The 15,310-nt window shown below is 35.5% G+C and overlaps 1 protein-coding gene across 2 annotated transcripts in view; it reads right to left on the reverse strand.

The window, feature by feature from the left end:
- LOC125667296 (uncharacterized) overlaps positions 1–5,380 on the reverse strand; it is a 93,451-nt gene extending 88,071 nt beyond the window's left edge. The window contains exons 1-2 of one of the 2 annotated variants that reach the window (XM_048900725.2): positions 4,932–5,380; positions 2,013–2,088 (exon numbers count right to left, since the gene is read on the reverse strand). In XM_048900725.2, coding sequence (XP_048756682.2) covers positions 2,013–2,070 — 58 coding nt within the window. In that variant the 5' untranslated portion in view covers positions 2,071–2,088; positions 4,932–5,380. Of the gene's footprint in view, positions 1–2,012; positions 2,089–4,382; positions 4,546–4,931 lie in introns of those variants that run through there. The other variant, XM_048900724.2, reaches the window with a different exon arrangement.
- Positions 5,381–15,310: the final 9,930 nt, after the last annotated feature.

Consider the following 15,310-nt stretch of genomic DNA (forward strand, 5'->3'; position numbering starts at 1 on the left):
ACGTTTGTTCCCTACACATTAGGGATTATTTTCATTTTTCTGCTTGAACATTGGCGAATGACAGCCTGTTTATGTTATAGGATTTTAAACTAAAGACCTAGATACAGATTTTGTATTCAATACACATCCACAGAGTCAAGAATTAAATCTTGACAAAATTTAACCTTGCGCTCTATGTTAAGTATCTTTTAAAATGTTAGTGACGTTGCATGGATTTTTATCTGAAAAATAAAATATACATGTACCAAGCTTTATGACAGAGTAACGTAAGGTCGAGATACTTCAATAATTGATACTGTGGTTATTGTACTGATGCAGTATGTATCATGGTACTATGGTCAATTAACCTACAGTTCAATAACTTAGAAATCACCTCTTTTTTTTCTTTTTTTCTTTGCATTTCATAAGAATTTGTATATGTGAAATAAAATAGATAAACGACAATGTTTAGGAAAATGAAAAGTAATTCTTGTTTTAGAATGCAGGTTTTTTTTTCCACAACCATTAGGAAACCTCTCGATTTCATGGTTGAAATCGACAATAATTTTCAGAATTAGGTTTCGTAATAGTACCAATCACAGTCAATCACTGTACCTTCGTTTAATAGAATTCCACGCGGCATTTTTATGAATCTTAACGTCACTCCGGTAGACGTTTTTGACTTAGGAAGTTCAACACATTGGGGGGAAATAACAATATAGACATGCAACGCCTTCCTTAGATTTTCCATTGAGACAAATCGGAGGAACGTTCATTAACTCGAAACCAAAATGAAATATACACGGTGCAGTTACAGATTTAAAGACAGTATGGAAGGGTCAGAATAATGGAATGCAGTCAATGCTTCTTTTTCCTTTGAAACAAAGGGTTAATGTTATTAGGTGCTAATTTTGTCTTATGGTAATGGAATATTCGCTCAAGAATTCGAGAAGTTTGTTCTCGATGATTAGCCAATTAGCAAAAGCGTGACATGCTATAATTCATTAATGCCGAGTTTCTGGATATACAAAATTGACCTTTTGTAAGTCAGTAAACTGAATGTATGATGCAAACAGGGACAAAGAGAAACCAAGGGGGACCAGTTTTCATGAGATTTACCGAGATCTTGCGTGACCATCTGGTGTTCTGGACAAAGAAACATCTCAGGATCAGATGAAAACAATCGAACAACGTTTGCCAGTTAGTTAATGTGTAATGTGTATTATCATAAGTATCGTATAAACCAAAGGAAGATCAAATGTACAGCTAAATCCGCCAAATCACGTCCGACTGATCCAACATGGCGTCTCGTGCTTATCTATTGAATCTTTAAGAAAAAAAATGCGCTCGTTCGAATTTCTTGGAAATGGTCTCACAAGGAAAACTCGATTAAGCTAAATGGCGTTCAAGAAATTAGATCTACGACTTTTACAATAGTCGCTATAATGTGATTGGCCGTGTTCTTCTTCGTGAAAGAACGCCAGACCATATAATCGAGTTATCCTCTACCTAACAGTGATTACCAGGGACGGGCGGGCGCTAAATGAATGCCCCTCGTAAAGAGCCGGCTTCTGCTTGTCTGACCAAATCAAGTTCAGACGTATCACATTCGTGGAGGGATGCGTCCCCCCAAAATAACGATGGATACCAAGTTCCTCTGCGGATTCCAATCTATACGCCCCGATAATCAAAAATCTTTGTCAGAATTATTTTCATACATCAAATTATTTGATATCAATAGTAATGTACTTAACGTTTTAAAATCTGTTGATCGTAGTTGGCTTTGATTTATTTGCAGTTTCCACCCGAGGAAAACGGTGAACTTTTCGGTTTTTTAAACCGTTGATGTGTAAAATTTTCCGAAAAAACAAAAACGGGGGCATAAAATGTATTACAAGGAAGTGACAAGGGAATTGCTTTAAAACCACGATATTTCATTGATTACAAATAAAGAGTGCTTAAACACTAAGTCGGTGATTGTTAACATGTTAAGTAGCCCCTAGGTAGTATGAAACTGTAAGTCTTTGCCTTACCTTGTACTAGAAGAAGGAGGGACAACAATAACACAGCGTATCGACCGTCAACACACATATCTCATGTTAAGGCTGCCTAAGAATTAAAAAAAATGCAACATTAATCCAGTAATTTTCTCAGATTTATCGTTTGGTTAAAAACATCGTAAAAAAAATTCGTTTTGTTAATCAAACTTCATATTTAAGGTTAATCTTATTTTTAAGGTGACTGACCTTACTACAACTTAGTATTCAATTTTATTCGATGACATTCATGGTTTAAGTTTTGTGCTGAATGATATTAATTAAATATATCTTAATGATCAATGCTGTTTGAGTCAACAAAAGAGATGCTGGGGGAAATTCGTCTAGAAAATCAAAAAGAATACTTATTTCTCTTTTTCGTGTCGGCGCCTTTCGTCTCATTGCATCAAGCCAGGTTCCTTAAGAACCCTTATTATGTAAAAACGTTAATTAAGCATACTATGTCGGGTGGAAAATGCTATATGGTAATAGATACACAATACATGTTATGTCACATCAATCCGTAAAAAGTAACTTCAAAGTCAAGTTTCCCCCCTTTCTTTCCAAGTATCCGCCGTGAATTTGTACATATTTAATGATCAGGCTTTGTATTGTTCAGATTAGATTCCGAAAACTGAATCAAATATTCATGAAAACAACCAGAAGTGTCGAAGGGTCCACTCTTACTATTGCAGATCATCCCTGTCACATCACGTCATATAAAATGCTATCTTATAGGTGGCAAAATTCCTTTTAAACCTTTTTAAAGTGAAATTTTGTAACTTTCTGCATGTGCTAAATTTTTGTTTTAACTGTCCTCATCCCTTTGAAGTTTTTAAATTTTGAACTTCAATTTTCATATGTTTGCATAATTTGCTATTGGTATTACGACTCATTTCCAAAGGATAAACAATACTCATCCTAGTTTGCTAATAGCATTACAGATTATGAGTTTATTCGTTTACATTGATTTCTTTTTCACGTGCAGGTTAATGAAGTCGGCTTTATCGGTTTAGAAACAAGAGAAGTTAGAGAAGGGTCTTTAGTATTTTACTCCGAAATGTTATATTCAGAGTTCGTCTGGTGAACATTTATACCAATGTTTACTATATCATTATCACAATGTCAAAACAGATGAGATTTTAATTGACTAATGACTGCCTGAGATACTTGGACCGATGTCGTCATTCACAATCCGGGTATCATATATCAGCCGTGGTGGTTTTTCTCTTTATAGACACTTTAATCGCTTCAATTATAAGAATTCAGATAATGCGCTTTGTATCATCTCAAACGATATGACAATAAACCTGCCGTTTTATTCAGTTGATTATTTTAGCTTTGAAATCTGATTCTCCATCTTCAACTTGGAATAACACGTGCTAGCAGGGAGTCTCGAGTGTTTGTAAATGCTCTTCAAAATCTGAATGAGTGATCGATAGTCAATACATGTGCATGTTGAATGCAGAGAAAGGAGCTGCCTGGATTATTGGTAAAAACATGTACAAGTGACATAATGCCCAATAAAATGCTCTTTTATACCCAATCAATCTACATCCACCCCGGGTGGTTTGCTATGCAGTCAGAGAGGCGAGGCAATTGACTAAACGTTGGCTTCATTCATTATAGATCAATGCTCACATAAAACGGTACTGTTCTCTTAAATTTCTGCAATGTTCGCGTTCTTGAAGACTGATCAGAGCTTTGCAGGCGAAACATTTCTGTCTTTGATAGCCCTTCGTGATCAAGTAAAAGGTAGACCAAAGGGCTGCTATTTCAGATCAACCGTAAACTGCAAATTCTGTCACGATTTCATTTGATTCGAATTCCGAAAAGAGGCTTCCACGACGAAACTAGAAGTTCTTATGGACTCGTGTGCTTGTGTGGTAACAATTCTATGTATATAAGTATTGTTCACAGCATCTCATTAATAATGCAGGGTAGCATTAAAAACTACCTGTGTGAAATTGAATATTAAAATGGCTTCCCTTCGATACCGTATAACTTATTCTGGTTCTAATAGGATACTTTCGAAAATCAAAAGTCATAACTTTCGTGTTTGGTTAAAACTTGATCGCATTAAATGGGAAAATATTGTCGGCATTTTAAATTTGCCTCTTAAACTTAATCATTGTTCCCTTCGGAGATGTTCTGCAAAGCGGTCAAACATAAGATATTGCTCTAATAGACTCTTTAACATTAAAAAGTTATCAATATTTTATTACAAAAGATTACATATAATATACTGTAGTGTTCATCTTTCTAATAAAATAATATTTAAAAAGTAGCAAATTCTAGGACGAAATGTCTTAAAGCTAAACGTTCTGTGACATGGAAAAATAGAGATAAATATTGACACTGTCCTACCTGCTTGAAGTCATCGCAAATTACGTTCACTCCTGATCTTCCCTTTTCATTTTGTACAAACTATTTTCTTGTACAAGATTTGTGATGTACAATCAATGCTCCCTCCATTTCATTAAGTTTGTTTTCCCCGATTTCTTTTGAAATTCGTACCGTACATGCGCTATTGACTCGCTGGTAATATCCATTTAAATATGAAGGTTTTGATGAGTTTGTGAAGACAAAATATCGACAGTAGCTTAAGTCAACAGATCCTAGTAATCTATGGGTAAAGAAGAGGGGGGTCCTTAAACAGCTTGGTAAATATGGCTCTTTGAGGTGAAAACGGAAACGCCGAACACAATGCTGTATTTGCATGGGAACCAACTTGGATTTTTTTTGTATATCCTCGTCAATACTCCATTAAAGGAAGAGCAATAAAACTTCACTTTCTCACAACTTAAAATGATTGATTTTTAACAGTATCAAATAAATCGTTATTTCAGAAATTTTGTATTTTTGAGCTAAAATGACTTCTAAATAAACTGGAAAAAAAATGGAAAACATACTTACCGATTTTTGGATTGTCTAAATGGCTAATACCAACACATCTGGTTTTGTTTGATGCCAACGGGCAATAACTGATCCCTCGTGCCCCTTATCACCCACGAGGTATTCCGAACGAATACGAACGGAACGCTATAGTCCAAGTGAATCGGCAGGGGAAGTAATGTTTTAGCTGGAATTGTAAAGTAATTTCTTTCATGAAAATTTAATGAAGCAGTATCTTGGAGCTGACAGGAAATTAGATAGGTTTTAGACGTCCGTCTAACACAAGTTTGATTCCGTGGCACTGGTTTAGAAAAGGTTTATGAAGAAATTAAAAAAATAAATCACGTAGTTTTAAAATTGAAAAATCCACGAAAAGCTTATTTGTAATTTGAAACAAGCCATACATTATATTTTTAGTTTTTCACTGATTGAGGGTGAATTAACCAAGCGGGTGGGTTCTTCTAAAACAAACGGCCAATCAAATTGGAGGGCCCATTCTACGCCTGTTGATGAGGTTGATTTAATGGTAAATTAAATTTTCTCGTATTGCGAGTCTCACATCTCCATCCCAAGCAGCGGCGAATCAGCGATGTTTTATGCCAGTGATATTCGATTTGTTCATAGATCTAATCAATTTTCTCATCGCTTCCCTCATCGGAAAGTTTGTCTGAATTAGTTACACATTAGGCAATAGAACATTGATTTCGTTTGCTTAATCGGCAGATAACATTCATAATTTGCACATTTCGACTTATTGTTACAAAATGACTGCCAGCCGTTCGCCGGAAATCTGAGTATTTGTTGTGTGTTTGGTTTTTTGTTGATATGTTTCTCTGTAAGGAATAGAGATGGTATCGACTTCTTAGACAGATTTAGTCCGCCGGGGATTAAGATTCCCTACTTCTTCTTGAGCACGAAAATTTAGAAAAAAGTAAAAAGGTTTAATGATTTTATTCAGTAGAAGAAATACCAAGAGCGTTGTAACATGGTACAGTCATCGTCACGTTTTTCAATTTTTGTTTTGTAATGAACGTCATTTTGAGACGTCTCAACAACACACAAAATAATTAAAAGATATGTTTCACGTATAATTACATAATTTCATTTTTTTTTTTTTTTTTTTTTTTTTTTTTAGATTTCTCATTATTTGATTGTATATTGTTTAACATCCCGCTCGAGAATTTTTCACTCATTATGGATACGTCACCATTGTCGGAGAAGGGCTGCAAAATTTAGTCCTATGGTCGGCTCTTATGGCCATTGAGCAGGGAGGGATTTTTATCGTGCCACGCCTGCTGTTACACGGGACTTCGGTTTTTGCGGTCTCATCGGAAGGACCACCACATTTAGTCGCTTTTTACGACAAGCAAGGGGTACTGAGGACCTAGTCTGACCCGGATCCCCAAGAAGTTCTCTTTATTTGGAATGATGTTTGATAAATGCATATACTAGTAATAAATCGCAATGATGTCTTTCTAAGTACAGTTGTACATCTAAGAAAATAAATTTCATTTTTGAAAGTACATGACGATGTTCACCGTGCTGTTTTACAGCAACATGTCAGCATATTACGCGTTATGAAAAGTATGCTGGCGTGTATGCTGGCGTGTATGCTGCCGTGTAGTCCGAAGTATCTGACGTTTTCCTGGCTGGCGTGTAGTCCGAAGTATCTGACGTTTTCCTGGCTGCCGTGTAGTCCGAAGTATCTGACGTTTTCCTGGCATTTTTTAATGATATTTACCGTGCCAGGAAAACGTCAGAACCGGCGCCATTACGTAAACTGGAAATTCGCCGCCTCCAACTGGAGGCGGTATTCTCGGGCCGATTTAAAATATTTAAGAGTCGAATTCAATGTTAAACTCATAATTAATCAATAATATCAAATTCAATTGTAAATATCAAAATCATAAAAAAAGCCAGGAAAACGTCAGAACGCCCTAGATATTTCGGACAAGCTGACGTGAAGCGTTGCTGTTCATACCTTCGTGTATTTTTAAAAATGAAATTTATTTTTCATATTTGCATTTTACTTTCATTTCTTTCGGAATATTTCCAGCCGATAAAATAGTCGTATTATATCTATCAAGATTCATACACATATCATTAAAATTCATAAGGAAATGGCTATCATTTCAAATGGTAAATATATCGAACGCAAAAAACATTGCAAATGTAAATATTACTAAATTAGTCAAAATTGAGATAGAAAAAAAAATAAAGATATTTTGTCAAGCTGTTCTTTGCAATATTGATGCAGCTTAATTTTCTTCTGGCATCTGAGAATAAATAACACGAGAGGTTTATTGAACAGATACCGATCATCTAATGCATCTTTCATTGTGTAATAACCAACGGTACCCTAGTCCACAGATTTCTTGAGAACAATAGCATCTCCCTGCGTAAAACTCTGTATCATAACAATATCAAGATGAATGGCGGTAAATGTTACTCTCCAACATTAGCTTTTCACTCCAAAATTGGTTAAAAGATATTTTCTGTTACGACATTTATTTGATCATCATCAATTTTCGGAATGACAGAATAAAGTGTTTGTCCAGTTCCTACGAGATGCCGAGCAGATAAGGACTCCGCCACGACTGAAAATGGCAGTCGTGGTCGTTCCAGCGCTCCTCTGTTGTCGTGACGTATTACGTCTAATTGTATCCATAATTTCATATTCGCTTTCTCATGTGTCACCTGATGACCTATATATAAAGCATACAATTTCCTCAACATTCTCTGCACAGTATCTCTGCTTTGGGGAACTTTTCTGAAGAAACTAGTACACGTGTAACTAGATGACATGCTAGTTACACGATTTCTTCGTCGTAATCCCGTGGGGATTCAGGTTAGAATAGGTCCTCAGTACCCCTTGCTTGTCGTAAAAGGCGAAAGGGGCGGTCCTTCAGATGAGACCGCAAAAACCGAGGTCCCGTGTCACAACAGGTGTGGCACGATAAAGATCCCTCACTGCTCAAAGGCCGTCACGCCGAGCATAGGCCTATCTTTTGCAGCCCTTCACCGGCAATGGTGATGTCTCCACATGAGTGAAATATTCTCGAGAGGGGCGTTAAACAATGTTCAATCAATCAATTCTCGCCAGAGGAGCATATATATAATAGGATAAGTGCATATATTTTATTTCTCTTCTACATCCTTATCTTTTTATGAAAATGTAATGTAATGTGTTCATTTGGGAAAAAATGTCACATAGTTGAGTTCAATTTTGATATAAAAAGGAAAACTGGAATAAAACACACGCACAATAAATTAGAAATATATACATTATATGTATACAAAGGGATGCCATTGAGTATCAAGTCCTTATTTTTTTTTAAATGAAAAGGTATATTAAAGCAGCTAGGCCTATATTGAGGGAAAATGCCGAGGCCGGGACCGGCTTTTAGCATTGTTTTCATTTGTCGGTCCCACCGGTCCCGGAGTTTTCACATAATATTTTACGAAAGAAGAAAATAATCAACTATCAGAATGCAGGCATGAGATGTCATACTCAAGTTAACGAGAAATGGGGCTCAAATATTCCGTTAATTTCTGTTTTTATCGAATGAAAAAATCTGGGACCGGGACCGAAGACTGGATATTAGTCACGGGACCGAGACCGAAGACCGGGACCGAGACCGGGTTTTAGTCAGTACCGTTTAAAGTACAGTAAATGAACATAATCTAAATGTAATTAATGAAAATCAGACATTTCAAATCTCACAATATAAATTCTGAATATTCTGGAAATTTTCGGAATAGGGAACGACCTAAACGTCATATCGTGATCGAACTGCTTACTGCATAGCTTGAAAGTTGCAAGAACGCTGCACGAAATATTTAAAATTAGATAAGATCTCATCCCCCATCTGATTATAAATACAGTATCTTGTAGATATCTTCCGTGATTTTGTAAAAGATGGTAACATACATTAAATGTTTCCTAATTACAATGAAACGGATGAGTTTAGAGAATAAAATAAACAGTTTGTGATCACGTAAGCGAGCCGTCCTGGGAATCGCAACATCACAATCAGTGTGAATGAGATCGATCATTGGAGAGATTATCTTGGTTACTATTGACAGAGTCCAATGATATAATAAAAGTACGTTCTAGATAAAATCGTATACAAATGTATTAGACCAGGGGCGGATCCAGGAATTGCGATTACGGGGGCGCCACTTTATGAGACAGGGGGTCCAGGGCGAAGCCCTTGTGGGGGCCCAGGGGGCGAAGCCCCCCGGAAGTTTCTGGATTTTACAGATTTTATAGGACTTGAAATATGTCTCCTATTTAGTCATTTGTACTATTTTCTATCATTTTTTATAAGGTGAAATTAATAAAATGACGCAAATATTAAGGTTTTTTGGAAAAAATTAAGTTATTCCATCAGAGTAATTCAAGAAATCAAAAGATTTTGTCATTTATTTCTCCGGGAATGGAAGAAATTATTGCTTCTTATATCGTTTAATACATTTTTCTAAACAAAATACCACGATTTACCTTAAATTTGAAAATTTTAGGTAGCGCCCCCCCCCCCCTTAAATCCGCCACTGTATTAGACTAAGCTACGTTAGAGGAACTTGTAGTTTTTGCGGTTTCTGCGCTGAACCAAAGCTCTAAGTCTTGGTTCGGCTAACGGCATGACCACGCCGCATTGTGCATCACCCCCGCATGCGCTAAATCTTAAATACGCTAAAATATCCTCAACTAACACAAGCATTGGTAGTCAACACAATTCTTAATGGAGTATATACTTTAACTGATGTTTTATTGTCATTTGTGAATATATTCATAATAAAATATCTACCAGGACTATTTTTAATGACAGAGTAAACCTCTAATTCAAAATTATTTTGGAAAAAACCTTGCTAAATCACTAGTATTATGAAACTAGTATAGTTGTTAAAATATTTTATATCCACATTCAGATTCCCATAGATTTTAATCTCAATAGATTTATGTGTTTCTTGAAAAAATCTCTGATATTTATACTCATACAAAAGGAATGTTCCTTTATTGGAATGTTGTAGAAATGTACGTACATGTATGTGTATTTTTGTTCTATCTGCTATGTTTTCTTCATTGTTTTTCTTGACTCTTTTGCCAGAATCTCTTACGAATTTCAACATATTCTACGTATGTTAGTGACAATGTGTTAGTGTATTGCATTACATATTCAATGATATATATGTATATTTATATACCTGTAAATGCATCCGATTCATATGTATTCTCAAAATTATTTTATCAACAAGCAACATAAGAGCGTTATGCATTTTCGTTCTCTTGTGAAATCTAATGAAAAATAAAGCGTCCCGAAAAACATGAATACCGATTTTAGATTTTGAAACCTGAACAAATCGAAACATTACCAGGAAAAATATCTAACAATGCCATATCAGATATGAGAGAAGCATGCCTTATAATGTATCCAGAAACTAATCGTTCCTAGTATGAATTCCTGTTCTATGCGATGTCATTGCACGACTCCTACACTTAGGAGATGATGAACGACTGCAAAAACCCTGTCCTCAAACTGTTCTAACCTTTCTCTCTTTTTCTTTTTGGAGATTTAGACATTAAAGCATTGTATATGATGAAATATGACTGCTTCAAATTGATCGTTATATTTCCCTTGTGTATATTCTGTCGAAACGGTAGAAAGAGTCAGCCATTATTCCGTGATTTGTGGAGGGAATTCCCACGGAGCCTCGATTTCAGTCTCGATATTTTATTAGTTTTCCGTTTATCGTCTGTTTATAGACACACTTAATCATTGTCTAGCCGAAACTTTACATCGACAAAAAGTGCACGAAATCGTCTGTCAAATTGTTCAGTTTTGCAATCGAATGCACCGAAAAACGTAAAACTTTGTTTGAAGTACCTAGAGTAGTGGATGGGCCACCTATGCATATCTGTCTTATGGTTTGTTTTGCCCCCCCCCCCCCTAAATCTAAACCTTCCAAAAACAATGTCATTGATTTGTGATTGAGTAAAAACAAATCAACAGTGTCAGAAAGGACATCAGAATAAAATATTTTTTAAGAAATTTACTGCTCTACTTGAAAAGATACTGAAATTTGTCATACATCTTGCACCCTCGTTTTTCCCTTTAAAAATCATTGCTATTAAAACACATCACTTTCCTTATTGGGCAAATAAGTCTCAAACATGGATGGACTCTTTTGTTGACATGTTAGTAGTCAGATCTAATGACTGATTGTCTTGATTTTATTGGTTGAATCACGCGATTCTAAAAGGCTAGGAAAAAAATGTAGGTGTATAACAAAATAGTCATAAAATGGGTTTTCGGACAACGGTAGTTTTGGTTGACCCAATGCTGTTGTCCGAGAAATCAGTCAAAAACTAAAAATGTTCATTTCTTCTTTTTTTTTAAATTCTTCACTTCCTTTGTGAAAAATTAGAAAATGCTCTTAAAATTAATCAATATGGTATTTTTGTTAATGATTTTGTATCAACAATAATTATTGCATTTACTTTGAGTGGATTCTTTTTCTTTTAGATAGATACACTCTGAGGGTTATTTTTCTATCTATCTATCTATCTAGATATATAGATACAATCGATCGATAGATCCTACCATACACCATTAATCAATTGATCATTGGTAAGCAGAGCTGGGGATAGTCCAGAAAATTGTAAACTCATAATAATACTAATGTTCTTTATTTACACAGGATAGCACAATTAGTTTAAAAAACTAGTAAAACATTTTGGTCCTGAAAACATATATACAGACAGCAGCATTATACAGATACAATATAAAATAGTATATGAAGGTATGTTACACACAACGTATACGCTATCTACATACTTAAAACTGAAAATAAATCTGAAAATAAACAACAACAGATCTATATGTTTTTAATTTCTAGGATGAAAACAAAAATTTCTTAAAAGAGCAGGTGCCATAACTGTGCTGAAAGTAGGTTATGAACGCGAAACTTCATCTTGGTCTGTAACTTGCAAATGTATAACTAAACACCAGAAATCAGCTCAATTTTCAGCAAGCATAGCGAAAAAGTCTGGAACGAAATGGTAGCCAAACTTGTACTAGATCTGTAACTCAAGGTACAACTACACACTATCCGGACAAAGGGCCTCGTGTGAACCACCTATATGGAAAAACACCAGAATTGCCTAGCTACAGGGCGCCGCCATTGTGGACACCCAAAGTTGTGCGGAGAAGAAAAGTTGACAGGAGATCTGATTGGTCATTAACAGAAAATCTTTGTGATGGAATTTAATAGTGAAATATAAGTGATAAAAATGACAGGTGACATAACAGAATATGTAGAAAGATACAGAAGTTATAAGGGAAGATCTGAGTGGAGAGGTGATATTTGGATGGACAATTTCATTCAGTGCGGATCTACACTAGTTGTAAACAGGCCAAAATTTGAAGGAAAAACGCAACGGCAAGCCATATATTTTTTGGTGGAATTTTGAAGGGGAGATGATGAACTTTGCTGAATGGTGACTGATTTTTTGAAAATTGGCTTAATAAATAATTGACAGTGATTGGAATTTGTATGGAAGTCTATGGGAAAACATTTGGTGATGTTTGTCCATATATTAGTGCTCAGACATCTGATGTTCTTTTTTATTTTGTCATGTCACATTTTACAAGAGGAATAACACATCACCACATTTTTCTAGGGAAGTTCTGATATTGCCATTTATCTCGTACGTGATCGTGAACCAAAGAGAGCTCTCGTCTGTTAATCTATACATCATGAGTTTGGATCTGGCAAGAGTCTTAATTTATCCCCCCTAGCTCTCTATAATTTGATACGATTTATTGAAATATTTCCCTAACAATATGAATCTTAAAATTTCCAGGAGTAAGATTGCTATAAAACAACTTATATTTTTATCCATAACAAGTTTATCCTTATTATGAATATCAGAGGCGGGTCCTCACTTCCGAACAGGGAACAACCTAAAAGGGTACTAATTCTATTCATAAGGAGGGCTGCAACCCCCAAATTGGCACATAATAACCTTCTTGTCAATATATTCCACCCAGAAAGTGAGAAGTACAACCTCCTCTAAATCTGTCATTGTGGATATAGATTATAACACACTATCATGAATAATGATTTGAAGTAGCTCCAAGGCTGAAAAGTCAGGAAAGTGCATGGTCTCTGTTCCGGTGAACTATATATATATTACTACATTTACATTGATTCTGGGTGGGTTGTTTTCTTAATATTGTTCGCAATTGCAACCGAAGATTATTTTCTCATTTATTTTCATTTTTGAAATGATAGCAACTGTGATGTCACAATCAAAACTCGGTAACAACATGCTCTATTCAATATGTCGGTGTGAAGAGGCACAAGATATTTCATCTCGTATACCTTCTAAAACTTAAATACATAACCATCTTCGCTAGCCAAGGGTTTTCGGTCCACTCCGCTCCCTATAAACCGAAAACCCTTGGCTAGTGAAGATGATACATAGATACATAACCAGAGTAAATGCCATTAAAATGTGATTAATCATAGCATCTAATCTTTGACATACCATGGTGATAAATATGAAAGTTTGATTTACTTAAATTTATGTAGTAAGACGAAATTTTTGAAAATTGTGACTTACTTTATTGACTTCTCTGCAAATAATATCTGAAACGGTCAGATTGGAAACGCTCTCCCCCCCCCCCCTCTCTCTCTCTCTCTCTCATTAAATGAAAAAGTGAAGGTAACAGTGATCAATCTCAAATCCTATAAAGAATACAAAATCAAATAGGGTAGACACTGACCCAGGACTTACCAGAGGTGGGATCAGGACCCAGTTGCTCAAAACCTTGGTTAAGCTTAACCAGTGGTTAAATCCCTTGTCCACCGGTTAACTTTTAGCCAATGATTAAATTCTGTTGCTCAAAAGTTAACCAGTGGTTAAGGTGGGTCCTTAGTACTGGATTTTTGGGGTTTAGGTATCATTTTTGTGTTTGGAATCAATAAATTAACATTCAGAGTAATGATAAAAGGCAAAACAGTTAAGGTTTTCCATATTAATTTTCATTAAAGGCACTACTGAAGTCATGTACCCCTATGTAGATTTTTATGAAATTCATTGGAAACAGTTAATTGCTGTTATTTTAAAACAAAAACAACAAAATATTTTTTGAATTGCATTTATTTATCGGGAAACATGTCAATAACTAAAACACATGTCATTTTCAATATGTTCACCAAGTTTTAGAATAATATGTGCAAAATCATTGAATTAGCGTTACTTCCAAAATGTTAAAAAAACAAACAAATGTGGACACATTTTTCTTATAGCATGGTTTACATATCATTTTTTCTGTTTATATTAGTAGATGTACATCTGTTATAGTTATTTATGAAAAAAATCCATACCTTTCCTTAATAATTTCAAATCTATACCTTCCAGAGTATGTACACCCCCATAAAAAATTGAGGTCTGGCACCATACAGCTGAGCTATTCAAAATCACTTGTCGATTAAAATTTCATGTAATTTCATGAAAGGACACAGCTAATGATTCCTTACCACCTTGGTAAAATGTTTGTGAAAAATAAAGGAAATCTATCACATAATGGACTTGATAAATAATTTAATGAAAATAGAGTTATTGTCCTTGGATTCAATATTTTGAACCATATCATTGACTATTCAAGTATAACTAAGACTTTTGAAATATGTTATGGCTAACAGGATTTTTTACAATAACTATTGAAAAAGACTCCAACAAAATTTATTGTTCCTTTGCAAAATCCTATGACGTCACAGGAGTGTGGAACTACGTTAAGTTGCCCAACCAGTGGTTAGGTTTTGTCCAAAGTTAGCCATTCTGCAGATGTGGGTTAAGTCTTTTAACCAGTGGTTAAACATGGCTGTCCGCTTGCTGTTTGATGTCAACCTTGGCAGACGACACAAGAAAACAAGAGTTTACAGACATTTTAATCACGATTTCAATGAGAGTGAATACAAAGAAAGGTATAGGTTTAGTAAAGAGTCAGTTCATTTCATCACTGATCTACTAGAACCCGAGTTGTGCCGTCCAACATTGCGCTCATATTCCTTGTCAGCTCTCAGTCAGGTCGAGATGGCTCTACGATATTACGTTACAGGTGATAACTTGAAAACTATAGGCGATACACTACCACAAGTCAAGTGTTTCTCGAAGTATCCACGATGTATCCCAAGCCCTGACCGATTTGGTCGCACGTTTTGTAAAGTGGCCATCCACAGAAGGAGAGAAGTCCAACATCAAGAAGAGCTTTTATGCCATAGACAAATTTCCTGGTGTGATTGGTGCTATCGACGGTACCAACGTTCGCATCATGGGCCCCGGTGAGCACGAGCCCGTGTATGTGAACCGGAAAGGCTTCCATACAATA

Source organism: Ostrea edulis, chromosome 2 (genome assembly GCF_947568905.1).
Source record: "Ostrea edulis chromosome 2, xbOstEdul1.1, whole genome shotgun sequence".
In the NCBI taxonomy this organism is placed as follows: Eukaryota; Metazoa; Mollusca; class Bivalvia; order Ostreida; family Ostreidae; genus Ostrea; species Ostrea edulis.